Source organism: Ambystoma mexicanum, chromosome 11 (assembly GCF_040938575.1).
Source record: "Ambystoma mexicanum isolate Mex_15411 chromosome 11, UKY_AmexF1_1, whole genome shotgun sequence".
Taxonomy (NCBI): Eukaryota; Metazoa; Chordata; class Amphibia; order Caudata; family Ambystomatidae; genus Ambystoma; species Ambystoma mexicanum.
Genome location: NC_090934.1, coordinates 841,999,124 through 842,025,694, shown reverse-complemented (window position 1 = coordinate 842,025,694; position 26,571 = coordinate 841,999,124). Strand labels below are relative to the sequence as shown.

General features: G+C 47.1%; 1 protein-coding gene across 10 annotated transcripts in view; it reads right to left on the bottom strand.

The window, feature by feature from the left end:
* Nucleotides 1–26,571, bottom strand: part of VWCE (von Willebrand factor C and EGF domains) — a 520,650-nt gene that overhangs the window by 42,232 nt on the left and 451,847 nt on the right. For all 10 annotated transcript variants that reach the window (XR_011279709.1, XR_011279708.1, XR_011279710.1 and 7 more), the window contains 4 exons: nucleotides 25,960–26,042; nucleotides 25,515–25,605; nucleotides 7,366–7,448; nucleotides 372–477 (listed from right to left, as the gene is read on the bottom strand). Coding sequence is in view for 6 of the 10 variants with exons in the window: in XM_069623796.1 (XP_069479897.1) it covers nucleotides 372–477; nucleotides 7,366–7,448; nucleotides 25,515–25,605; nucleotides 25,960–26,042 (363 nt within the window). In the remaining 4 variants the exon portion in view is untranslated. The remainder of the gene's footprint in view (nucleotides 1–371; nucleotides 478–7,365; nucleotides 7,449–25,514; nucleotides 25,606–25,959; nucleotides 26,043–26,571) is intronic.

Genomic DNA, 26,571 nt, shown 5'->3' with positions numbered 1-26,571 from the left:
CATATATCATGGCTGGGATACAATTTGGACTGATTGGCTGATGATATTAAAGGGTTCTGTTATGCTCGACTTGGCAAGGGTTGGTGGAAGACTTCTATTTGCTGTTTCTTTTAGCTGCCACCCTGCTTCTACTTCAGTTGATTGTACTCTCTTCTCCTCCTGTGTCCTTGCCTTCCTCCTCCTCCCAACCTTTGTCTAAACTTTCAATGTGCGCATGTTTATTCTACTGATGTGCCTTCAGGTTCCATCCTATAATGCCTATTTTTTCCATACATGCCTATGATGAGGATGGTGGTGCAGAAGTGAACGTCAGAAAAGCCAGTGCGCATTCTCGCCTGTGCAGGTACACATGTGTACGCAAGCTCACATACCGTCTGGACATATGGCGCAGCAGGCTCCTGGTGGGTGTATGGGGGCCTCTTCACAGACAAGCTGAGGACACACATCGCCTTTCCATTCGCAGTAAACATTTCCGGCCTAAGGAAAGAAATCCAAGATCAATTCCGCGACTTGAAGGGGTTATTCATAGCGCTCTCTGTCATTACCTTCTCCAAGCACACACAGGGGCCGTCGCAGAAAGAAAACTATGTGGCCATGCCCGTAAAAGATGTCATGTCAGGGTGATACTCTTGTGTCATACGTAAATACTCCAAGTAATAATTGGTAATACGTTAATCTGCAATTACCCAGAGTCAGTGGCGCCATCGCTAGCTGTCCCAATGCCACTCTACTACACCTGGCCAATGCCTCTTCCTGGCATCCCCTTTACCAGTGTAAAGCATCCATCCGTGAGACTGGCCAGCCAGTCATACCACTCATGCACAAAGCTTCTTCTCTACATAAATAAATAAATGAAACCACAAATAGCACTATACAGGCGGGCAATGCAGGGCTATACACTATTTGCTGAAGAATTACAGCAAATAGAAAATGATCACCGGGCCATGGGTTGCAAAAGTAGGTATTTATTATTCATAGAAAATGCACTGACGTTTCGCTGCAGGCCACAGCTTAATCATGTTAATGAAGGTTAAAAAAGGACTAGCCCATTATATCCTCTAAACCACAAACTGCATTTCCCATGACACCGAGTAGTTTTGAAGAAACATGGGAAACAGACTAAAATGTAATCAAAGTGACTATTGTTGCAGGTCTGCAGCGGTCATCGGTGTTCCCATGAGCCCCCTCCCGCCCAGACACAGTCGGAGACCGTTGTGTGCAGTTCCGGCTCCCCGGTCGCTCTGACGCGGCCGGAAATGCCCCGTCTATTTATAATGCATGCGGCAGAGTGCAGCGTCACTCTGCCGCATGCTGAACCCTTAAAGGGGTAGCACCACACTCCTCCTTTTTCATGAGGACAACAATGAACTTCTTAACACTACTTTACTTAACACACACAACGCACTGCAAACCAAAACCCACAAAACACCCCTTTAATGACAACCACCCGGACCCCAGCACCAACTTTAGCATCCCGGGATGTTGCTCCTGGATTATGACTCCAGTACAGTCACTGAGGGGAATAGGGTTCCCTCGCTCTGTCCTACGGGGTTACCTCCGGCCAGCCTCCCGGATAGGGACTCCCTCGGAGGTACTCTCTCTGGCTGGAGAGCTGGGGGGAGGGGTCACGCCCCCGCCCTCATCGGGAACCTTCAACATGTCCCAGCTTTGAGTCACCTCCGCCCGAGGTCCCCCAGTCTCTTAAAGAAGCTGGCATTGCGAGTGACAGACGCAGTTCCATCAGAGGCCGTTACCATCGGACCCCTTCCAAGCCACCACGTCCATCGGCCCCGGCTCATATGTTAATGACAACTTCCCGTGAGGGTGCCGGTTCCTTACCAGCACCTCACCCCTGGGAGCAAACTGCTGAGGCCTGAGTCCCCTCCGAAGGTTCTCCTGCTCCGTCCTTTGCTTCCTGTCCCTTTCCACTTGCTGGTCATCGATCACAGCTGGCACCTTCTCCCCCATCTCGGGCAACAGTCCTCACGGGTACCCTTTGAATAGAGCTTCTGCAGACACCACCCCTGTAGATGTGTGTGGGGTAGCCCAATATTCATGCAGAAACTGATATAAAGCCCTCTTCAAGCACTGGCCTTATCCATGTGCGATGCGGAACACTTTGTTGAGGGTCCTCATCATTTACTCCATCTCGCTGTTCGCCCTGGACCACAACGGAGTGACCTTCCTGTGGTGGATTCCATAGTCCGATAATAACAACAGGGTTAGTTAAGGCTCACATAAGCCAGGGTAGCAACTGTCATCCCAAACCGTAGGGGTATACTGGTACACAATAGACGGTTGGACGGGGAAAGGATTCCTATTAGCAGTAAAAGGCTAAAGTGGAGAAATGGTTGTAGGAATTGGGGGGAGTCCTAAGGGGACGCTAGATGATGAACTGCTCTGGTCCTCTGGTCAGATACCCAGTGCCCTACCTGTGGTGGAAGGGAGGGTGATTGTATTTTGGGTGACCTGAGTGTGGACAGGCGACTGTGTAGTGCCTTGTCTAGGAGGGAGGATTCAAAGTCCTCCATCAGCTTGGCAAAGCTCTCACCTTGGAAGGGTGCTCTGTTTTCCGAGCACAGTTCACTGGGGAGCCCATGAGTGGCAAAGATCTTCTCGACCGCCACCACCACATTTTCAAAAGCCACCGACTCGATGAAGTCCACCTCAGGGTACCTGGACCACTCATCCACCACAACCAGGAAATGCATGCCTCTGGTTGTGGAGCCAAAGTCTGCATGGACCACCTCCCACAGTCTTTTGCCACGCGGCATTGTTGCAATGAGAGGCGCCTTTTGGGCTGGTGACGCCGCATGACACCATACACATGATGCGACAAACTCTTCCACCAGCCTCTACAACTCTGGAAACCAGACCTTCTGGAGCAACTGGACCTTTGTTTTGGCCGCGGCCTGGTGTCCCTGGTGGGCCAGCTCGATAACCTGCTGTATTTTCACCTGCAGGATCACGATCTGGTCGCCCCTGAGTAGAAGGTCAGCCTCAGAGAACGTCAGCTCATCTCTCACCTTCTACAGTTGTTCCAGGGTTACTTTGGCCTCCTGCGTCCGCAGGGCTAGAGTGTCCAGCACAGCCTTCCATGATCCTTGCTGAATCGTGACTTCAGGATGAGGAAGCATTCATCTTGTGCTGCTGCCTGCTCTAGATCGTTCAGCGGCACCGAGTTGGGAGTTGCCGCCTCCACCACCCGTTGAACGTGAGCATCCGCCTCCTCTGCACAGGTGTCCGCCCACTCTTCCGGGGCCCATCTTGGATGGCAAGAAAGATAATTGGCTGCATTGTTGCTCCCAGGCTGGTATACTACTGAGAGCCCATACTCCAGTACCGCTAACATCCACCGTTCAATCCTCGCAGGGGGCTTTGTGGACAAGTCTGCCAGGATGGGCAGCAGGGGCTTATGGTCAGTGACCACTGTCACTGGCTGCCCCAGGACATATAGCCTGAAGTGCTGACAGCCCCACAGGACCACCAGGGCCTCCCGCTCAATCTGGGAGTACCGTTGCTCGGTCTCCAAGAGGGCCTTGCTGGCGTATGCCACCGGCCTGACACCCAGATTGGTGTCCACTTGGGTTAGCACTGCACCCAGGCCAAACGGGCTGGCGTCCACCACAATTTCCGACTGTAGGGCGGGGTCAGAGAAGGCCCTGGTATCTTCAGCTGTTAGGGCACTCTTGATGTCTTCTAATGCCGCCTGCTCCAGTGGCCCCCACTGCCACGTGACATCCTTCTTTGTGAGGGCTCGCAAGGGCTCCGACCACGAGGCCAAGTTCTTAATGAATCGGCCACAGTAGGTGACCATGCAGAGAAAACTCAGCACCTCCGACACATTCTCTGGTGGTCGTGCCTCCACGATTTCTTTAACCTTGCAGGGGTCAGGTGACACGCCTCCCTCCTTAAACACAAACTCAAAGAACTCGATGGTAGTTTTGAGGAACTCACACTTGTCACGGTGTAGGGTTAAGCCAAGCATCTGGAGCTGGTCGAACGTCTTGGCCAATTTATGCAGGTTCTCTGCTTCTGACTTGGCAAAGACTAAAATCTCATCACTTATGTTGAGGACGCCATCCAGGTCAGCAAGGGCTCCACGGATAATGTTCAGAAACACCTCCGCTGCAGAGGACACCCCAAAAACTCAGTCCTTTATAGCCGTACAACCCATGTTGGGTGGTGAACGTGGTGATGTACCGCGAGTCAGGGTGCAGCACCACCTGGTGGTATCCGGCTCTTAGGTCCAATTCTGAGAAGAAACGGGCACCCTGCAGCTTCGTGATGATATCATCGATGGTGGGCATCAAATGTCGCTCTCTCTTGATGGCTTTATTAGGGAGACGCATGTCAACGTATATCCTCACTGAGTTCGGCTGTTCGGCTTCCTGGCAATGACGATGAGTGACACCCACGGGGTTGGTCCCTCAACTTTCTCAATGATGTTGAGACTGACCAGATTATTAAACTCACGGTCGACTAAGTCCCGCATTTGGAATGACACACGCCGATGTTTCAGAGCAATGGGTTGAATCGACTCATCAATGAGTAGTCTTACAGGGTCGCCTGCCATCCGCCCAATCCCCTCAAACAGCCGGAAGTTCTTGTCCAACAACATTTGGATGTCTTCTACATACACTGAGTATGCGAAACTGGCAATCCCCAGCGCTTGCGCAGCCGCACAGCTCAGCAAGGGGTTGCTGCTCACAGTTATAACGTAGAAGCAAGCTATTATCCAAGAGTCCCCACCCCCCATGTCAGCCACGATGGCCCCATTAAATGGAATTGGTTGGGACACCTCAAACGTGAAGATATGCGCCTTGGGCGCGGCCAGCTGCGGGGGGGCACTCCATGGTGTCATAATGTTCTCTCGCCATGACGTTTATGGAGGCTCCACTGTCTACCAGTACAGGGACAGATGACTCATTCACCGTGACCAGACATCTAGGCTGGTTCCTGTTCTTAGAGCACAGAACACCCACACTGGACACAAAGAAAATGTTCTCTTCCTCTTCGTCCTCTTCGAGCGGGGCACCTTCTTCTCCCTGGTCCACCTGAGCAACATTGGGCGGGCATGACTGACGAAATTAACCAGACCGGACTGGACCTCTCGGAGCCACAAGTGGCAGTGGGGCCCTGCACATACGGGCATAGTGGTTGGCCAGACCACTTCGGCCACACACTTTCCCCGCAGCCGGGCACTCAAAGGTTGGGGAAAGTCATAACCACATTTCAGCCACGAGTCCCCTGACCTGCCACCAAGGTCACAGAGGTTGCCCCCTGGCCTCCTGGAACCCCAGCCACCTGTGCCGTGGCCTACGGCACACACCTTTTCTGCTTTGGCATGACGCACCCCAGCTTCCATCCTTGATGCCCTCACTTCAGAGGCCTCCTGGCACCGACCCAGCTCAAGGATGCGGGGCAAGGTGATGCCGGGCTCCCGCAGCACCTGTCTGCGTAGCTTGCCAGATGCACACCCCTGTATCAGCTGGTTCCTGATCATTGTATCAGGGTTGTCCCATGCGCATGACACTGACACCCGGCACAGGAGACCTTAGAAGTTGCCAATGTTTCATCGTCCTTTTGGGAGGTAGACCTCATCACGAAGCGCTCATAGTCCACATTCACCAGGGGCAAGAAATAATTGTGTAGAGCAGCCTTCGCCGCGTTGTATGAGTTGTCAGCAGTCTGAAGGGATTGAAAAACTTCATGTACCGCAGGCCCGGCAGAGTACAACAGGGTTTGCAACTTACTGTCGTCATTTGTTTCCATGGTAGCTTGAAAGTACATGTCCAGCGATTGATCCGCATTTTCCATCAGGGCCACAGGCTGGATGGGGCACCCGAGATGTCAAACTCAGGAATTGGTTGTAGCACCCCTGGTGATCTCATTGGGGCCAGCTGTTCGGGCATTGGGGGCAGAGGCATGGCCGCAGGCCCTGCTTGGTCGTCTTGAGCACTCATGGCTTGAGCGCACAGGCACCCCACCCAGTTTACAGATGGGGCCGCAACTCACCCAGACAGTCCTCTCACAGATGGTATAGCAGGCTCCTTACTGCCTATCCCTCACCAATGTCCAGAAAAGGAAACACTGGGGCCATGAACAGCATGCCAGTCCAAAGCTCAAACAGGGTAGAATGGAAAACCACCAGAAACGTTTGAGGCACCACAGTGACTCCCTGAATTGAGCTGGGTGGGTCTAGGGGACCAGCAAAGAAAACGGCAGGCCTCCCCCAGTACCTTACCTCAATTTGACGAGATATGCACTACAAAACACCAAACAAAAGATTCCAAACGTGCAGTGCGAGCAGTGACAACTGCCCGCTGCTATGTCCAAACATTGAGGCTGGATGGCGCACAGGCACCCTTTTAAAGGACCGCGACCATCACAGGCCTAATCACCAAAATGGCCACCGAGCCGCGTGGTCCGCTCCCTCTACGCAGCATGAAAACAATGCAAATGGATCGCAAATGAGGAAAAAATATTCACTGCCCTGTCACCGCCGTGCCCGGGTGTTGATCAGATCTCGTCGCCACTGTTGCAGGTCTACAGCGGTCATCAGTGTCCCTGTGAGCCCCCTCCTGCCACAGACACAGTCATACGTCACTCTGCTGCGTGCTGAACCCTTAAAGGGGCAGCACCACAACTATGCTCAGTAATGTAAAGTGCAAAGTGAAATACACAGAAAAGCATTTTGCGACAATCAAGTGAGCTATTTCAAACCATAAAGACCAATGTCTGCTGCTGCTATAGTAGCTAACTGAATTTTGAACAGCAGTATTAAATGAATAACAAAATATTAACATGTGGAAAAAGATTATACCATATCCACTGCCATACCCACTGGGATGGGAGTGGGGGGGGCATTCATACATACGCCCCCCTCCAATGGATCAGGTGTGGCGGAAAGAGCTGATCCTCAGTTGGGAGGAATCAGTGCCCTTAGAATGGTGTGATTCCTGGTTTAAAATTGTTGTTAATCAGGGACCCCCCAACGGGTGTGATTCAGCGCCCCCTAAACCGGTGTGGTTAACTGTTTCTAAGGGGGCATGGACTCATCAACGGTTCAAACGGGAGGCCTCATTTATTGCTATTAAAGAGCAATGATGCTCGCTGTCAGGCATCCGCCGCTGATGTGGGCATGGCTGTCTTCTTTGAAGAGTTGTATCATACTTTATTTATTTTCTTTGGGGGTTATACAACAGCAGAGGGTGGTGCACAGAGTAGGAGAAAGGATAAAACAGTGCTGGTGAAGTATGGGCTGGCCTGGATCTAGGATGCTTAAATCACTATCAACAGTGAAGGGATGCGAGGCAATCGGAGGGATGGGCGAGTGGGGTGTATGGGGTGCGCCACGCTTACCTCACAGTGACACAGGATGCAGGGATCCGTCTGCGATACGTAGTAGCCTCCATCTTCCAGGACTTGACCCTCGTACAAGCATTCTGGAAAGAGATAGGGGGTTGAAGAAAGAGATAGGGGTGGGGGGGAAATGAACTCTGCTTAGCACTGTGGTCGCATGAGCTTTTTATATTATTAAAACCTGTGATCATTCTTAACATCCGTAACTGGTTTTAAGATGTTCAGTCTGTCTCAAGGTCAGCTACCGTTTTTGATTGTTAAACTCTGCAATCTTCTAAACTGCAACCAACTGAAAGATCTGCACTCATTCCTAAAATGGAAGAACTCAGTGGCTGACTCGGAATATCACGCAGTGCAATATTAGAATCTTGTCATCCTGGACCGTTTCCCCCTCATCACCTTAATCCTGAGCCACAATACCTCCGTACCTCTTGGGGATGTGGCATGTGGGGAAGTCCTGCGGGAAGCTATTAGCAAATTTGAAAACTGCAAAGCTAGTGTTACAGATAAGAAACTGCTTTATTTTGCGCCAAGAATCAGTTATTCAGTCACACGTTCCATGCCGCCCCAGGCACAGTCGCCATGGTATTATGGCGCTCAAGCTTGTCCACAGAGATGACATGCAGTGCTCCTCCAGGGCTGATCCAGACCTTGTCTGCGGAGGAAGGGCGTAGCAAGGAAGAAAGAAAGCCGGAAAAGGAAAAGCATACACACTGGACAGAAAGATGGCGGATGCGAGAAAAGGGGGCATGATTACTGAAGTACAGGGGTGGACTGGGAACTAAAAGAGGCCCTGGAAATAATGGCTGAGGGCCAAAAGAGGCCCTGGAAATAATGTCCAAAGTGGCCCCATATCACACATTTTCAGCAAGCCCAATGCCTTTCCAATGAGAAAATTTGGAAATACCACACAAAAGAGGCACAGGGTGCAGAGCCCCACCGGGAAATCTCCAGAGTTCCCTATGGGCCAGTCCACCCCTGCTGAAGTAGGTGTATCAGAGGCCAAATCTTTCAATAGCCAAATCTGCTTCACTTGTGGGAGACGGGGACGCATTAGGAGGTACATGTTGATGGCGATTTATGCCGTGTTATTAACAATGTTAGTTATAAGGGCATATCAGAGGTTGCACACATTCCCACAATCCATCACTTTAATATTGCACTCACCATAATGCTAACATTGCCACTGAAAATCAATCACTTTATGCTGTCCATCTCCAAAGCCAAGAGCATACGCATGACCCACCTACAAACATAATACACTAAGACACACCAAGTCGAGTGTGCACACGCACACACATGCATACATTACATACCATTCAAAAACACAAGTGGGCGCAAGGCTAGAAACATCAGTGCTGGTGGCCTGCCTGGCCAGGTATGCAAAGCACAACACAGCTACGAACATGTCGTACACCAAAATAACATCCATGTGTAGGTGTGACCAAAAGATGCAATAACACATTGGGCCTCATTAGGAGTACCGGGCCTGGGTCCCAAAAATAGGGAATTACCGGCCCATGCCACTTTAGCGGGCCCGGTAATTCCCATTCCCGGACCCGGACCCGGACCCGGCCATCCCCATTTCCATTTGAGCCCCCATAGGGCTCAATGGGAATGGGGAGGATGCTAACAACGGGCCCGTTAATGACGGCCTGTTGTTATCATCCTGGACTGCTAGCGGGTGCTGCTCTGCACGTCTGGTCTGGCCAGGCGTCCAGAGCGGGACCCACTGCAGACCTCATAATGTGGCGGCCCGGAATGAACGGTGCCGGTCCCTTACCGGCACTGTTCATTCCGTGGCCTCCACACGCCTAACGAGGCCCATTGTTGCTACTATTAACCACTTTAATGCCAGCCAGGTCCCTTGAAAGGATAAATGGCTGTGTACTTGTTTTAACATTCTAGAAGTTGGTTTAGAGGATGACACAGACTTAAATACATTCTTAAGGATCTTTCAAAAATCTAGCCTGGAGTCGGCGTTCAGACAGTATTGGCAAATACCTGTATACCATATGAACGCCTTGTGGAATGTTGTCTTTAAAAGAATCTGTGTCCATCTTCACTTGATGGAGTGCTTTGCAAGGGTTAAACGTTTGTGCATTCTACAGTTCCCTCACCAAAGATGACTTTGGGATTGCTGTCATTTGAATGCCTGACCGAAAGTGACATTGCAACACTTGATAATAATCACTGGCAATCCCTCTGGGCAGGTTCCATTCCTTTACTTTTCAGCTTACTGTTTGTTAACTTACCAGAGTGTAAAACAATATCAGATTTGAGCCGACCCCAAAAGGGGAGAGTCTAGCTAAGTCCCCTATCGCCTCAGCAAGCAACCCCAGATATTATTTAGCATCAACAGAGAGGTGTGGCTTGGGACTCTAGGCAAAGCAACACTAGGATTCATGTCAAAGGCATGCCTGTGTCACATAGGGCGACTTTGCAAAACTAAAGAGAGATGGGTGGAAAGTTTTGAATGCATCATTACAAAGGACAGTCACTCTGAGCGGTCTTTCAAACAATTGTTTTCAGTAGGCTGTCCTATTATGGAAGGAGAGCAAATATATGGAAATCATGCTTGGTCCCACCCTGAAGCAGGCAGTTTAGCCTAAACTATTATGGTGAAACCCTTGTCCGCGAGACAAAGGTAACCCAGACATGTGAGTTTTAGCAATGGGCTATGGGCAGAGTACGCTGGTGAGTTCACAAAACCATTTGAAGGGGACACGCAAGTCCCTTCTGAAATTTCTCCGAACTGTCCTAACCAAATAGCGCCCCTCTGGCATTTTATGTGTGCAGACATCTCCCTGTTGATAACTGTGAATTCTTAAAGAAGTTCAGCAGGTGTATAGTTTGGTTTAAATGGAGAAAAAAAGGGTGTAATTTCTGGGTGTGTTGTTATGGAACACTGCAAACGCCTCGTCTATCCATACAAGCTTCCATCAGAGGTGGCTAATGTAATGTGCGGCATAGACTTGAATAGTGGTCCTCTTAGCCTGACTAACAGCCAGAGAGGGTCCAGGTCGCCAGAACATCTTGCACTGAAAATGCCCTTTTTGGGAGATTCCCCTCTCGCAGTGTGCCCCTTCCGCCACAATGCTGCTGACCCAGAAGCTAAAGCGTTTGCTGGTTGTATTGGTGGTGCCATGGTAGGCTTTACCCCCGTATCTGTAGTAGCACGATTCCCACCCATGCCAACCAGGGTACCCCAAAGGACTCTCACTTGGGGTCATTCGCAGACAGAGGTTGCAAGCGCAATGTCCGCGTATGCACAGGCACATCTGGTGGCATATAGGCTAAACACAAGGGATATTCCTCCACGAGGAAACCCGTCTTCAGTCCCCAATGGAACCTTGAAGCTAGAATCCGTGACATAAGTAGAAGTTAGAATAAGTAACAAAAATGGGGCTCTAGGACTTGGTCCCTACTTCTGACATGTCTTTGATGTTTCATTTCTTAGGAAAAGGTTTCTTTTTGCAACTTTCTCTCCATTGACATCAGTGAGCCTCTCCAAGCTCCCCCAACCTGTTGCTGCTGTTTGATTCCTGCCCTAAGTAAAGCCATTTTGGGTGGTATCTGTTTTGGGGGCACTGGTAAGTGACCATAAGGCTATAAGTGCAGGGGAGACCCTGTCCTCACCTTCTAAAATTCCTTGCTGTTTTAAGCTGCACACATCACCTAAAAGTGAAGTGCAGCAGGGTTCCTTGTATACCTTTTCCTTTTTATCTTAGTAACATTTATGTTGCTTTTATGATGTGTTGGCAGCTTTCTTGTACCATACACTCTAAGATGGCTGCACCATGCGTTTTTCGCCCTGTCCTTTGGCCATCTCGTCATTGGAACTTCTTTCTGCCTTCTCAGGTCATGAAATGCCATATATGCAAAGCTCTTCCCAGTGCAAAGCCTCAGCTGCTCTAGGCAAGGCAGCAATGCGTGTACCTTACCAGATGTGGGGGCTGGGACTGTCTGTCCCAATTCACAATGTGGCCAGAGGGATGTCTATTGCTGGGATGATGCGGGGCAAGAGGATTGGACAGCCCCTGTCACTTTGAATGGTGCAGACCCTTTCCATTGGAAGGCTAGAGGCGAACCTGGCTCAAATGTAGCAAAGCAAGAACTGCTGCAGGCATTCTTCAGATTGCCACTGGAGCCTAGACTTCTACAAAGAATTATTGCCAGTTGAAGACACCAGGACAGCCAGTAAGACTGCCTAAATTGTATTATTAAGAGTGCATCGTGTGTGCTTTACTGAACCTGTCATCACTCCCAAGCCCTCCTAAGTGTAAACCTTGATATTCAGTCACACTACCCAGATAGACTTTGGCCAGACATTAGTGTTTGTCCATTTTCATCAGAATAGGGTGTCCTCTCAGAATGTGCACACAGGGCTGGTTCTGAAAATTCATTATAATGATTGGTGCTCAGCTGTGTGGATAAGGTGATTGGTACTTGCTAGGGGGAATGTTCATTTCTGTTCCAATTCCCTTTAACCTTAGAGACCCCCAGCTATGTTGCTGGACTCCAGGCTTTTTAATTTGTACTCCTGAGTTAGTGGGACCTTTTCCTCACTCTCTCATTGTGATTTTTGCATTGAATTAAATTGATATTTTATTTCTATCGCGCTCATACACAAGTGTTTCAGAGCGCGACAAGGCAAGGAAAGGGGAACAGGGGAGAACCAAACAATGATCTTACTATGCCAGATTGTTGCATTTCTTACTGTTTAATGGAGTCTGGTAAACTCCACTGGCATCTGATTTATGCATTGCGACACACCTTTTGTGCAGTGCCACTGAGAAGCCCCTTAGACTTTGCTTAATGTTTAACTATGTTTTCCAGGGTGAACTGCTGTTCCCAAGTATAGTAAGTTGACATTTGTCTTACTTAACTTTTCTTTTGTGGGTCCAACACACACCACCCTATGTGGAGTGGTGAGGGGTTACTCTGTATCCCACTTCTCATGTAACATTCTGTTACACTAACTAACTTGAATGGCTTCTGGCAGTGGTTTCTTTTTTTTACTAACGTGTGCCATGTATCTGCATGCTTATTTCTCATCTGCAATACAGCACCCAAGGGTGACCATTTCCCCAAAATGACCACTATCTATTTTTTCACATTTTCTTGTCAGTTAGATCCTTCTGGGCTTTTACTCTGTTGTTTAAAATGGTTTTGAGTATTTTGTGTTTGGTGGGCTTCAGCCCTGAAGCCCGACCAGGCTCTAGTGTATCTGGAAAGGCAGGAAGTGAGGGAAGGTCCCAAAAATATCCCTGTCCTTTGTTTCTAGGTGTGCATGAGTGAAATCAGTTCTGATTGGCCAGCGGGCTATCTGGCAGGACAGCCATCCAGCTGGGTGATTGACAGCATAGGGCTGTGAATGAATGGAAACTTGCTTAAAAGACGATGTTTTTGGGACTAGAGACAGAGTCAACCACTGGAGGACAACATCCGATGCTGAAGACATGAAGAGATGCCAGCCACACTCCTGGACCGGAAAGTGCACAGTGAAGCCCTGCAGCTGTGCTGACCATTTTCGTTTTGACTGGGAAGACCCGCAAGGGAGGCCTGCCTCCCTTGGGCTAGTGGGACCAACTAGCCTTGAGACAAGCTTCATTTTGGCACAACCCCCGACTTGCTGTGACTTTCCAAGGCTGCAGAATCCCAATGCCCGGGGACCCTTGACCATCATCAAGTGAATTGTCTTCAGAAGTGCAAATATGGCCAAACACTTTGTGGGCATCCGGAGGACCCTACAGAAGCAGGAAATCTTCATCCAAAGTCCCCTCATCAGAGTCCAGGATCAAGGGATCAAGTAACTTCCAACCAGAGCTGTTTGTTCTTCTTTGGTGCTAATAAAAAGGCACCAAAACCACAAAAGGCCACTGAAACATAGAGAATCCATTGCTGCACAGTCCCTCTCTCGAGTGCTGCCACAGAAGCCCACCAGATGTCCTCCCTTTCATCACCACGACCAAGGATCAGGAACAAGGGTCTACAGGAAGGCATCCAGCTGGAACCAATTTTTCAATGCACAGGTACTGTGGGGCTTGGGGTACATCTACCTTTAGCCAATTGTGGTGCTTTCTAGCTTGGGGAGTACTATTTAAACCCTATTGAGTTGACCTCAACTCACCTGCACTGGCCTCCCAGCTTGTGCTTCTTCAAGGTGGCTCCTCTGGAGCGTCTATGATTTTCTACTGAACTACTGTCTATTTTAAAACATTGTTAGAAGAATAGTGCATCAGAACTTTGAACTGGTCCATTGACTTTGGCTGTCCTGGCTCCCTAAAGGCCCCCTTCTGAACCTATTGGCTTTGGCAGTGCTTGTTTGCTTACAGGTTTTAATTGTTGAACACTGTTATTGCTAGGATAAAATACTACATACATCCCTCTGGGAGAATCTAACACTTTTTCTACTTACAAAGTATGTTCTGAATTACTTTAACCTTTGCCTCCTTGAAACACAATATTGTAATGGTGATCACAAAAAGTGTTATTACTGACCTCAAATGATGTCACTCAGTGTGCTGGAATATGTATAACATAACAGATGTTTACTCACCTACTTTATTGCTCTTGTTTAACTGAATCCTAACTTTGGGACTAATGTTACTATTAGTTGCTGCTTTTTAAAGATTGTCTAATTATCCTTGTGTATGTATAAATGCCTACTTATACTATAACTTTAAGCGTGTGTTTAATTGGATACCTGTATTTACTAATTTCATTGTACAGCTCATATTACCCCTCTTCAGATAAGCCTGGCTGCTCAATAAATCTACCAACTTGTGTAGTACAGGCTTATATAAAAAGGTGGGTTACCTAATACCAAGAGATAAGTCTTGTAAAGTCCCACACCAGTTGGACTCTACAAATTCCTACCAAACAGTACTCAGTGAAGCATCACTGCAGTGATCTTATAGTGCTTGTTATGCAGATCCCTTAACTGTATAAAGATAAGGCCTGTAAAATACTATTGCTGCTACAAACATGGAAACAAACACTACTAAAACTTTAGATTTGCACAGAGTTGGTTTCTTTAATCAATTATGTGGTGAAAAGAGTGCCATGCGTGCAACTACTAATGTTGATGCTGGTGCAGAACCCAGTAGTAGTGACCTGCCAATGTTACACACAATGGCAGTATTAGTGACATTTCTGGTGAGGGCTCATTAAATGTAACTGAGAGTTTGTTCAGTCTTGAAAAAGAGAAACTGGGGGTCAAAGAAATGGATTCAAAGTTTAAGTTTCCTAAAATGGAGTCTGATAAATTAGAGAAAGCATAAGACAGGTTTTTCCAGCTGCAGCTTGCAAGACTTCCTGGAAATTCCTCCAAGGGGTCTGGAAGTGGCTCTGGGTTCTCCTCTTATCCTGGGCCCATGAAGGATCTGTTTAGTGTGTATGATGAAAAGGTGGACATCATAGAATGGTTAACTGCTTTCGAAATTGCTTGTGAAGTGCAAGAAGTTGTTGAGTCTGATCACATTTCTTGGTTACTCAGCAGGCTACCCCAGAGTGGACACAGTACCAAAATGGAGATGCCAAAAACGGAGATAAAAGATTTCAACAAATTAAAAAAGGCTCTGCTCGTAAAGTTTGGGAAGACTCCCGCACAATCCTCGAATAGGTTTATAGACCACAAGAAGAGGGAGAATGTCACTTGTGTGACCTGAGGAGTATCTCCCTCAAAAACCGAATTGGGTGGGTTCAAGGTCATAATCTATCCACTTTTGAAGGTCTGATGAATCTCGTCATACGTGAACATATTTTGCTTCCTGTTCCCGGGAGCTTAAGCAACATTTACAAGATTCGAAGGAGTTTGATCCCAACAAACAGACTATTGCTGTTTAACTATGGGTTTCCCATAGTGTGTCCATAAGGACAAAGCGGCTCCTCATAAGTGTGATGAGGGGTAAAATCAGTAGGAGAAATAGCGTTGTAATGATACAACTACATCCTATAAGGCCCATACAAAACATAATGGGGTACACCACATGGAGAGTAGTGGAAACCCACATCCCAAACAATAGACCAGTTACATAATGCGTCCCTACTTTCACAGATCAACAGGATGTTGTGTAATATGTGGAGCAAGTGGTCATGTGAAGAGTGATCCCAGATATAAGGCTAAGACTTTGGGGTCAACTCTGTGAAGCTGGTCTTCTCTAATGATGAGGAAAGAATGCACACACATGCATCCTTCTACCCAGATTATTTACCCTTAGTTATGAGTGCTGAGGTTACATTAGTGTCCCTTGGTACTGGGAGCCAAATGTGTCTGAAGAATATGCTGCCATACCTGACGATACCAACTGCTGCTTTAAGGAAAGTGTGCTGATAGATGGAAACAGATGGAAGAGATTCCTCTGCTATCACTGACACTGAGGCAAGTCGAACTGTGGTGGATTCCACTTTGGCAAACCAACAAGAGCTGGTCAGAGCTACTCTTAGGTACACTAAGTTGGCTAATACTGCCCTCAGATGTTCCCAGCAATCAGTGAAATATTTAGGTTATGTGCTGTACTAGGACCAACAAAATTCATGCACCCCCCCACACTTTACTCAGCCCCCTTTGCCAGACTCACCTATATTAAAGACATAGAAGCAGTAACATTAAAATGGAGTGCAAACCCCATTTTATCTCCTCTTTTGGAATGTACAAATCACTGTGCTCAGCAACTTTGGACTTTTCTTATTGTTTAATTGATTAGGTCCCCAGACAATTGAATTTTCTCCCCAATTTTTAGAGGAAAGTACACAAAATTACATGATAAAGTAACTGGCCAAAATAAATAAAAATATAACCTTTTGTAATAGTTTCCCCACCTTAAAGGGGTAGTTCGCTCAAAAATGTTATTGTTTAAAAAGATTGCCCATGATCAAAAATATATATTCAAATTATTTCTACAAATGGTTTCCATGTAAGCTTTTCTGCAAATGATGCTGAAAGTCCTGAAAAGGGGGCATCCATTTTCTCAAATAAACCAGCCTCCTGTGTTTCAGTTAACTCTGCTCTTGCAGCAGTAATCAAGCAAAAGCCCCTTACTGGGCTGGTTGTAATCTTTCACAAACTCATGCACAGCTGTCATGTCTTTATTCTCTACAAGTACAGCACCACCTGTCTGCTGTGTGTATGTGTGTTTTTTTGGGTCTTGAAATGTGTGGCCACGTGAGGTCGTTGGGGTTGCATGGACATCTATGTTAATCTTCTGATATAGGTTACATAGGCCCCCCACGCTCCTTCACTCTGACTATGGTATGCAGGAACACAGAGCCGGACATTTACAGCTCTTGGAAAGCATAGAGCGCTATGAAGCCATAGCAGTGGAGCTATATAAATACACATAGAATGTTATACCTTGTTCTCTTTGGGCAGACGAATACTGTGCACACATGGGAGAGAGAAAAGTATGAAGGGAGTGATCATTGAAAAGCAGAACACAAATGGGAAAGTTAGCTTAAGGTGCCTGGAGGCAAAGCCATCAAGCGAAAGAATGCTCGGCTCGGGCTTCCCTCTAATGCCTTCAATGCTTTGCTGTGCCGTTTGCCTCTAGCAGTCTGGTGCACCAGTTGGATCACTCTTGGCATCCACTGAGGCTGTCAGGCCTTCGGCCAGGCAAACCCACCCTTGCCACCCGACACGCTCAGGCTGCCTTGACTGCACATGTTCCTCTGTGGGGCATAGGGCCCTGGTTTGGGACTCCCCAGAGATCATCTTTGCAGCAGAGACTGCTGTTCTGGGTGTTGATTGTGCTGCTGAGGCAGGCCGAACTGCGGGGAGAATGCACCCAGAACATTGGGTTGAGATGTGGACAGTTCTGGAAGAGCATGGTGCCGTTCACAGGGGGTGTCCCCTGAAAGAAGCTGCTACCTTCTTCAACTGTGTTGGAGCCCATGCACCAAGTGCTACCGTAAGAGGGGAATAAGGAGGAAGCCAAGCAAGTCTCCTCCTCTTGGAAGACCAGGCTGGGCAGCAAGAGTGACTCCAACTGTATCTTGTCCTTGCTGTGCGTGACGCTCTGCTCGGGGTGTTCCGGGATTAGTGGGATGCAGGGAGCTTCGAAGCCCACCTCTGATGGCTGCTGTTTGGAAAGTTGGGGTGCTTGTGACTGCCATTGCTGGGGCTGCTGAGTTTCTCCTCATCAGGTGCCCAGATACGCTGTTGGAAAAAGCTGTGCTCTCTGGCAGCAATAAGCAAAAGCTCCCAGTAGGAGGCTTTTGCTTGACTGTTACCACGGGAGCAGAGCTTAACTGAAACACAGAAAACTGCTTCATTTTACAAAATGGATGCCTCCTCATCTTTAAAAATCAGGACTTTGCATCAGTTGGCGAAAAAATTATTTAATATATATTTTTTGTCATGGGAAATCTTTTTAAACAATAACATTTCTGTGCAAACTAGCACTTAAGGAAGAAGGTTTCTATAGGTATGTATAAGTCACAATAACACAACTGAATGTATTTGAAATCTTTAAACACACCTAAATTGTGTTAAGGTCACCTCCACTGCTTTTTGCCAGTGTTTGACACAAAACGACATGCATGTTGCGAAGAAAATTTGACATTTTGTAAAAACACAACCTGAACTTTTTGAGGCAAATATGTAGTCATTATCTTGGAAGGTAGCTATACATTCTAATAACAGTGATGGTTAGGGGAATACACTGCTTTTTTAATTGGTTGTGTCTTTGTGAGGGACAGGGGAGGGCCACAGGCTGTGCAGAGAGACTGACCTTTAACAATGAGACTTTGCAGTACAATTAGGTGACAATCTCTAATGATTTCACCACAGGAAAGTGCTCCTCAGAGACTCTAATACCATCTATGATTTGGGGTGTAGTTCATTAGCCCATCAAACTCCAAAGGGTCTGCTTTTTTATAAAAGCAACACAGGGTTGTGATGCCTAGTATCCCCCTTCTCTCTGTTCCTGTAACTTTTTAGTCACGAAGACAAACCTCTAGTTATGGCTAGTTATGGCTGGTGGTAGTGGACGTGTAGAACGAACTATAGTACTATTTGTTATCGCAGACTGTATTTACAGTCTCAGTTATGCACAATAGGATCACCTATGCACTAACAGGGTGGCTCCTTTCTTTTTTTGACATTTCTAGCATGGTTGTTTCTTTGTCAGCCCTTCTTCTACCATTCTGGGAGGGGGACGTTTGTGTGTGTGCTTTGCCTTTGGCGGGAACCCTTGGCTGTCCCTGCCTTGGCTCCAGTGTGTCTGGGCAGGTAGGAGGTGAGAGAGGAGTGTTTCACTCCCCTGCCCATTGTCTGCCTGGGTGCCTGAATGGAACCAGTGTCCACTGGGGGTCTAGCTGTCCTGAATGGACAACCACCCGCCCATTTCTGTAAACTGCTGAGAGAGATTGCAGAGGAGAGTCTGCTGAAACTGAATAAAAGGTGAGATTCCTGAGGTGCAAGGCAAGTCGACCACTGGAACCCTCCTGGGGTCCAATCTAATACCCAAATCTGCCTGATCTTGCCAACCCAAGACATCCACACCTTTCGTCGCTACATACACGTTGACCACGGCCAGCCTTGATTTGTCTTCCGCCACCAATTGAAACATCCCCTTCATGACAATCCTGGAACCTTCAAATCCACCAGGATCCTTGATATTAGACCTCCTAAGCACTCCACATAAACCTGCTTCCTGCAGCTTCTCCCATCTAGCTTCCGATAATATTGTGTGGTGAACAGCTGTCCACCATTTCCATAATGTGAAAACCATCTATCCTAATCTTACAGCTTGGGAAATTCATTTGAGAATAATCCCCTTTACTCTCTTGCACAACTACTACTCGATCTTCATCATCCAAGCTCTCGACCTTATCATCTTGAATACAGGAAACCTTTTTCTTACTCCAGCACATCACTGCAAAGTGTCGCTTGAGACCACAATTTGTGCACTTTTTGTTAAGCGCAGGACATGTTTTAGAGCTGGCAAAATGTCCAAAATGGCCACATCTGTAACACTTCCTTTTTCAGCATCAAAAGATGGCCACCCCTTCTTCTTCTCTACCTTGGCTTCACCTTCCTGTTCAGGTTCTTTCTTCTTCACATTACCTTTTTTGCTTCTCTTGGTAACCACATTCACTTGGCACTTCTCTTTTCCCGAGCCACTTTAGCCCGCCTCTGATGAGTCACACTTCTTTTTCTCTTTTATGGAACGGGAACACAACATGGTGTGCTCCACTATTTTGGCAATAGCCTCCTCAAGGGTGGGATTCTCATACATCCACAAGCGTTCCAGGATAACTGTATTATTCATGTAGATAATAATCTGGTCCTTTATCAACTCATCAGTCCCCTTCCTTGCAGTGAACTTACAGGTACTTGCCAAGGTCCTCAGTGCACTAACATACTCCTCCACCGAATCGTGCTCCTGCTGCTTCTGAGTGTAGAAACTATAGCGATTTATAGCTATATTGGTCTTGGGTGCAAAATAGATGTCCAACTGAAGGAGAACTTTTTGATATTCATATATGTCGCCCCCTCCTTGGGAATCAGTCACAATCGGCAAATCTCTATCTTTCTTCTGTCCCTCCTAGCCTAAAGAATGCAACAATAACATCTTCTTTTTGTCCAGGATCATTCCTTCATACTCAATGGCACCCAAGTAGTTCATCCAATACTCCTTCCATTCATTCCAGGGTGTGTTTGACGTACCAGTACTTGGCAGGAAGGCCTCTGGGGGATGCACAGTCACCGACATCTCTCCAGCACCAAGACCTCAGATGGTCCCTCCTGTGCACCTGCTTCGCTAGCTCCCTTCTCTATACAATGGCAAATTCCTTCTCAGCACCTGTCTGCTAGTGCTAAATACCAACCCAGAAGCAAAACAAATTTAAAAATCACTGGGACGAAGAAAATGGTATAGGAGTAATGATGATTCCGGATCATTCTTTACTGCAGGCTGCCATGACAACTAAGATGGCCGCCCCACTCTTTGATGCTTCAGTCCTGGTCCTTTTCTCTAACCCGCAAGCACTTGATCTGCCTTGCTCCTGCCACCCGAGCTGCTCTGCTCCGGCTCCCAAGGGAGTTCTCAAACCGTCCAGCTCCTTCTCCAGCCGGCCACACGGAAACTTCTCATGACCACGACACGCCGACAGCGAGCCTGCTCTCAGAGCTCTCCACACCGTGACCACTGTGGGTTACGCAACACTTGCCAACACCAGGATTCAACCAGCAGGCATGCTGCCGCACACCGGACCCACAAGAGACATCTGCTATCCTCATTGCCAAATTGAAGTAGGGCGCAGGCACACCAGGATGAAGGAATAAGTACATTTTTTTTTTTTTTTTTTTTTTTTATTTGTAACATCTAGTTTTTACAAACTTTTATTACAACTCATCTTCTGGTCATTGATGACATTTTTTTTTCCTTGTCGATTTACACTTGTGTCCTTTTAATTTAAGACTATAAGTACATTTATTGTTGAAACCCCGAAGCATAACCACCAACAACCAACAGCAGGAGGTCCTCCCCACCAACTGAAAGCCCCCACACACTCAAACAGGCTCGCTGCTTGTGCTTCCCATTACAATGCTGAGACAGCATCAGCAAACATTGGGATGTTACTGACTAACATGACATCTTGCAACCTGCAGCCGACTCAGAGAACAAAGCAGCAGTAAAGTGATAATGGAAACAGGTTAGGACTATACGCAGTTTAGCTGATCGCAGACATTTTTTTATTATAATAATGACTGCTGCTTCAGTGGGTGGCGACAAGTTAGCCCACAGTCTGTGGTAAGGCTCTGTTCCGCTGGATCTCTCTTCTCTGATCTCAGCATTCACTGCCGCGGCAAATCATCTGGCTCCTCTTCATCCTTCTAAGCCTCGCGGTCGCCCTTCTCAACCCTGGTTCTCGGCTCCTCTTGCTGAGTTGCATTTTTGCAAATGCCAGGCTGAACGCAGTTGAAGAACTGATTATTCGCCTCTGCCTTGTCTGCTCTCCGTGGTGCACTGCTAACTATCAGATTGACATTTTGTAAGCTAAGCATGCATTTCTTACCTCCTCTATTGAAGTGGCTATCAATGCTCCCAAAACTCTTTTTAAAACTGTGCAGGCCATGTCCACCCTTCCTCCTGACAATTCGATTCAGCCCTCTCTGTCTTTGTGCTGTTTGTTATCCTCTTTTTTCCAAGATAACATTTCTCTTATTCATCAAAGGTGCTCAGTGCATGGTCTCTCTGTCCCCCTGTGCTGGTCAGGCTATTTCTCTTCCGGGTCTCTGGTCTCAATTTCCCGTATTCTCTGAGGCTGATATTATCGCTGCCACGCTGCATCTCAAATCCGCCTCCCTGGCTGACTCTATCCCTCATAGGATCATTAAGGAGATCATTCCTCAGATTGCCGGCCTGGTATCTTCCTCAGATAATCTCTCTCTATCTTCAGGAACGGTTCCTGATTCTCTGAAACATGCACTCATCATTCCTCTCCTCATGAAGCCCTCTCTGGACCCTGCTTCTCTTGCTAATTTCCGTCTGATTTCTCTTCTGTCCTACCCTCCTTAACTGCTTGAATCTCTTATTATGCCTCTGCTCTCCTCTTTTTTGGAGAAATTCGGCTACCTCGACCCGTTTCAGTCGGGTTTCAGGCCTGGTCAAGGCACTGAATCTGTTCTAGTGTCAGTGGTGGACAATCTTGCCCAGATTGTTGACCAGTGGGGGTGCCCTCCTCCTCCTCCTGGACCTCTCTGTGGAGTTTGATACCTTCTACCACGCCATTCTTATCCAGAGGCTCTCTCAAATGGGTGTTTCTGGTACTGTTCTGCAGTGGTTTGTCTCCTTTCTTACGGATCGCTCTCAGTCTCTCCTTATCTCCCCTTTCACCTCCTCAACTCTTCCTCTTTTTTGCAGAGTCCCTCAGGGCTCGGCACTTTCCCCTTTACTCTTTAATGTCTATATTTGTCCGCTCCTCCTGTTGATTCAGTCCTTTTGCTTTCACTGCTATTCTTGTGCGGACGATACACAGATCTTGATGCGGCTTGAACAGGCCTTGTCCACCACTGCTCTCTATTGTTGATCCTGCTTGTCAGCAATTAATTCCTGGATGGTTTGTAATTGGCTTTGTCTTAATGAGGACAAAACAGAGGTACTTCTAGTTGGTCCCCAGCCTGATGCCTCTCTTTGGTCTGTGGCTTTTTGGCCTCCGGAGCTGGGCCCTCTTCCCTCCCCCTCTTGTGTTGTCAAAACCCTGGGGGTTAAGCTTTCCTCTTCTCTCTCAATTCTTCCTGAGGTGAGTGCAGTATGCCAAGCGGTACACTTTAAACTTTGTGTTCTTTGTAAGGTTCTCCTGTTTCTTCCTGTCTCTCTCCACCCTAGGGTTGTCTCTTTGCTTGTTCCGGGCTCCCTTGACAATTGCAATTCTTTGTATTTGGCTCAACCTAAATATCTGCTTCAGCGCTTTCAGGTACTTTAGAATTCTGCAGCACGTTTGGCCTTGGGGGCCCCCGGTTCTCCTCGTCCTCGAATGTCCTGAAGGCCCTGCATTGGTTACCAATTGCTAGCCGGGTACGGTTTAAATCCCTGTGCATTGTTCATAGTGCTTTCTACCCGATTCGACCTGTCTATCTTCAGGCTAAGTTCACTCAATATGTGCCCTCTCGCTCTCTCCATTCAGCTTCTTCTTGCTGAATCTCCGTCCCCCGTATACAGCGTACCTGTTTCGGAGGTCATTCTTTCTCAGTATGTGTGGCACAATTATGGAACTAGCTTCCTCTGTCCTTGCGTCAGGTGCAGGGCCATCTTTCCTTTCACTGCCTACTTAAGACCCTACTCTTTCCCTCTGATTAATACCCGGGCCCCTTGCCACACTGGTTTCTGCTGAACTACAACTTTCTCTGCCTAGCGCCTTGATGCCCTCGTTGGTGAATGCTGCACTTTACAAGTGCCCTAACATAATATAAGATGCCCTGGGAAGAGCCTTTGTTTTTTCCTTGGTCACTGTGGTCTTCGTTGGCTGGCGGTACAAGCCCTGGAGAACTCAATCCTGTAAACTGCACCAGTGGATACTCAACCTCACATTTCTCCCTGGCCCATGGTAGTGATTCCTTGAAGGCAAGTCCACCTAGCCCATTATTATTATTATTATTATTATATATTCATCAATTGAGGGTCCTCCTGTTCCGCTGCTGCCTCTTTCTCTGGGGCCTATGTCCAACTGCTGGCCTCTGGAACACTTCCGTGGGGTCTCCTGTGGCTTCCCAAGTTTTGCACATTGCAGAATGCTCACCTGTGGAGCCAAACACACTTCCCTCCACTAAAGTGGATGGTCCTTTAAATTCATCCCATTCATTTAATTATGTGTAACTGTCCTTAAATTGATGCAGTGGAACTAGTCTCCCCCATCAACATGTTTCCTGCATCCCCTAGGGGTTGGGTGAACTCTGGATCCAGTTTAATATTTGTAATACTCGCCAATGATTTTTTATTCATTTTTAAAGTCAAGCCCTGCATATCTATTAGGGTGAATGTACTTTAAACACCATAACTATTTCTGATAACAATGTGCATATGTATCCCTGAATGTATTGAGTATGCTAACTGTCACTAAAATGTGTTATTGTTTATTGGAAGCCTTGGGCTATGGTTTACAAATGTTTAATTTTCTCTTGGGCTATAATGTAGTATTGTATGTGACTGTGCATTAATGCTCATATAATGCCATGGTTGTGCATGTTATAGGACTTAGGGACTGTTGGTTAAATAGTGTGTTTCGCTTTTCATATCATACCCTACCACATGTGTGGAGTACTGATCATCAGGTCCAGGGCCTTACACGTATACTAGGGTGGGGGGGTTGTGCCTTCAGGACACTGTACAGTATTGTGCTAGCCCATATGGGGATTATGTGTTTGATAGATTTTTTTGTTTCCCTGGTTCTCCCCACACCGCTGTTATTTTATGTTGGGTGCGCACCTCTGGTAGATAGTCCATATAGAAACATTGTGCTTAGGAGAGTCCTTGGTTAGACTATACTATTTTTATAATATGATTAGGTTATTTTGATACTGTGTATTATTACATAAGTGTTTATTTGACTTGATAATTGTACATGTGTTACTTAAAACAAAGTATACACAAAATATATACTTTTTCAGTATTTCAATGTGGTGTATTTTCAAGCGATACGTGTGTGGACTAATTGTACCTTTATGTGGGCCTACTAACCCTACTTGAGAGTTAAGCCTTGTCGCTTTGAGCATGTTAACTACCTTAGGAGAGGTTTGGCTTCCCTTTATTGTTAGGTCTGTTAACCGTCGCCTAGGGTTAGTGCTTGTAGCATCCTGCGCAGTGTGGTACAAAAACTGCCTTAGCAGCCAGCAAGAGATGAACAATGTTCAAGCTGCAAAAAAGCAGGCCTTTTTGTGAAATAATTGCACATTCAGAAAAAGGCGAGAAGTCAGTATGATAGTGACTTCTTACAGTAACTCGGGTGCCATGGAACAAAACGCAGACGTCCCAAATCTAAACTGTATTGTGATGTGCAGATCTATCACACTGAAGTGACAATGACAGCAGACTCAGAGTCGGACTACACCATTTTACCAATCAAGATCTTGAAAATCTGCATGGGGACGGATGTGTTTAATCTCGGACCTTCAGATATTGAACTTGGGGTGTAGGATGGATTGCTATACAATCACACTCACTGGATACACCAAATGTGTTCTGACTTTTAAAGGCAGACATACACATCGCAGTGTATACCCCAACCGATTCTGGGCTGGCATGAACAAAGAAGCTTAACAATGTGTCTAGATCCAGCAGACTGTCAGGTGTTCCCAGTGAGCTCAGAATCATTCAAAGACATACTTGACAGCCATGCAGAAATATTTGGCAAGAAGCTTGGTTGTCTGAAAGACTATACTTGTTGAATCATATTGAAGAAGGATGCAGTGCATTGTCTGCTGCATGCCGCGCCCCTCTATATCTTCTATAGGACTAACCTGGGCCGTCTCTGCTAGGGCTGCTCATGAATCCATCTAGACAGGGGGCCAGTGTAAGGAGCAAGAGAGAGAGGAAGGGCAAACACGATAATAAACTGATCTTGCGGTCAACCGATGGACTACTCCAGACAGAGGCTAAGAAGATCAATAGAATGAAGAGGTCAAACCTCAGTTGTACATGTACCTGAGCAAGTGGCACAGCATTCTCCCGGAGGGGTGTAGGGCTCAGAGCAGGACAGCTGGCATGTTATTTTCTCACAGCTCACCTCCCCACGCTGAAAGAGAAAGAACAAACACTGAGAACTGAGACTGGGTTCCTGGAAAGAGAGGGACATGTAGAAGAGAAAGAGAAGGAAAGTGCAGTGAGTAAAGAGAAGAGGGTTGAAGGTATAGGGCGGCATAGAGGTGATGAAGGAGGGAGATGAAGTTGAAGACAAATTCTCTATCTTCCTCTTGCGTGACATATCACTGTGTACAGAGGTGCAAACTCCACCTTTGCCTGCTCTTTCTTTCTCCTGCTGCCTGCTACAATCCAGCACATGGTCAATTCCTCTGCCACCCCCTTCTTCAAGCCACATCTCCATTCCTTCTTTCTTTTTTGCTATTTCCATCTCCATTGACCAGCTCACCTGACAAGTGCATTGCGTGCATGCATCCTTTTCCAGCATGAAGGATTGTCCATCCAGGACCTTCCTCCCCTCATAGGTGCAGTCTACACAAAAAAGAGAAGAGGGTCAGAAACCAAAACAGGTCTCCGCCTGCAAAACGATGGCCAAGTGCCAGCACACCGCCCATCCTACAATGTGCATTATTGTCTCATTTATTCTTTACCTTCCTTATTTTCCCCCTTTTTCCTCCCATCTTCCTTCTTGCTTCTCACTTACCTGACTCCCATTCACCTCAAAGGTTTGTAATCACCCTCAACTCATTTTCAACCACATTACCTATGATTCCTGCCTCTGTCTCATCTAACTCGTAGTTATCTCTACAGAGGTAATCTCCCTCAATTTTTTGTTTTCAGGGGGCCAATATCTCGGAACGGGAGACACTATATCAGGAAAAATACAAAATTGAGAAAACTGGCTACCCCACTCTAATGTCCGACCGGTGCTGGCAAAAAAATCTATAGATTTATTGTGAGCATGGCTTTCACCTTCAAAATTAGTGAGCCAAACTATCTCTAGTGTCTCTGCAACCTTTCTATTGGTTGCAGAGACACTAGAGATGGTGTTTCATCTCCT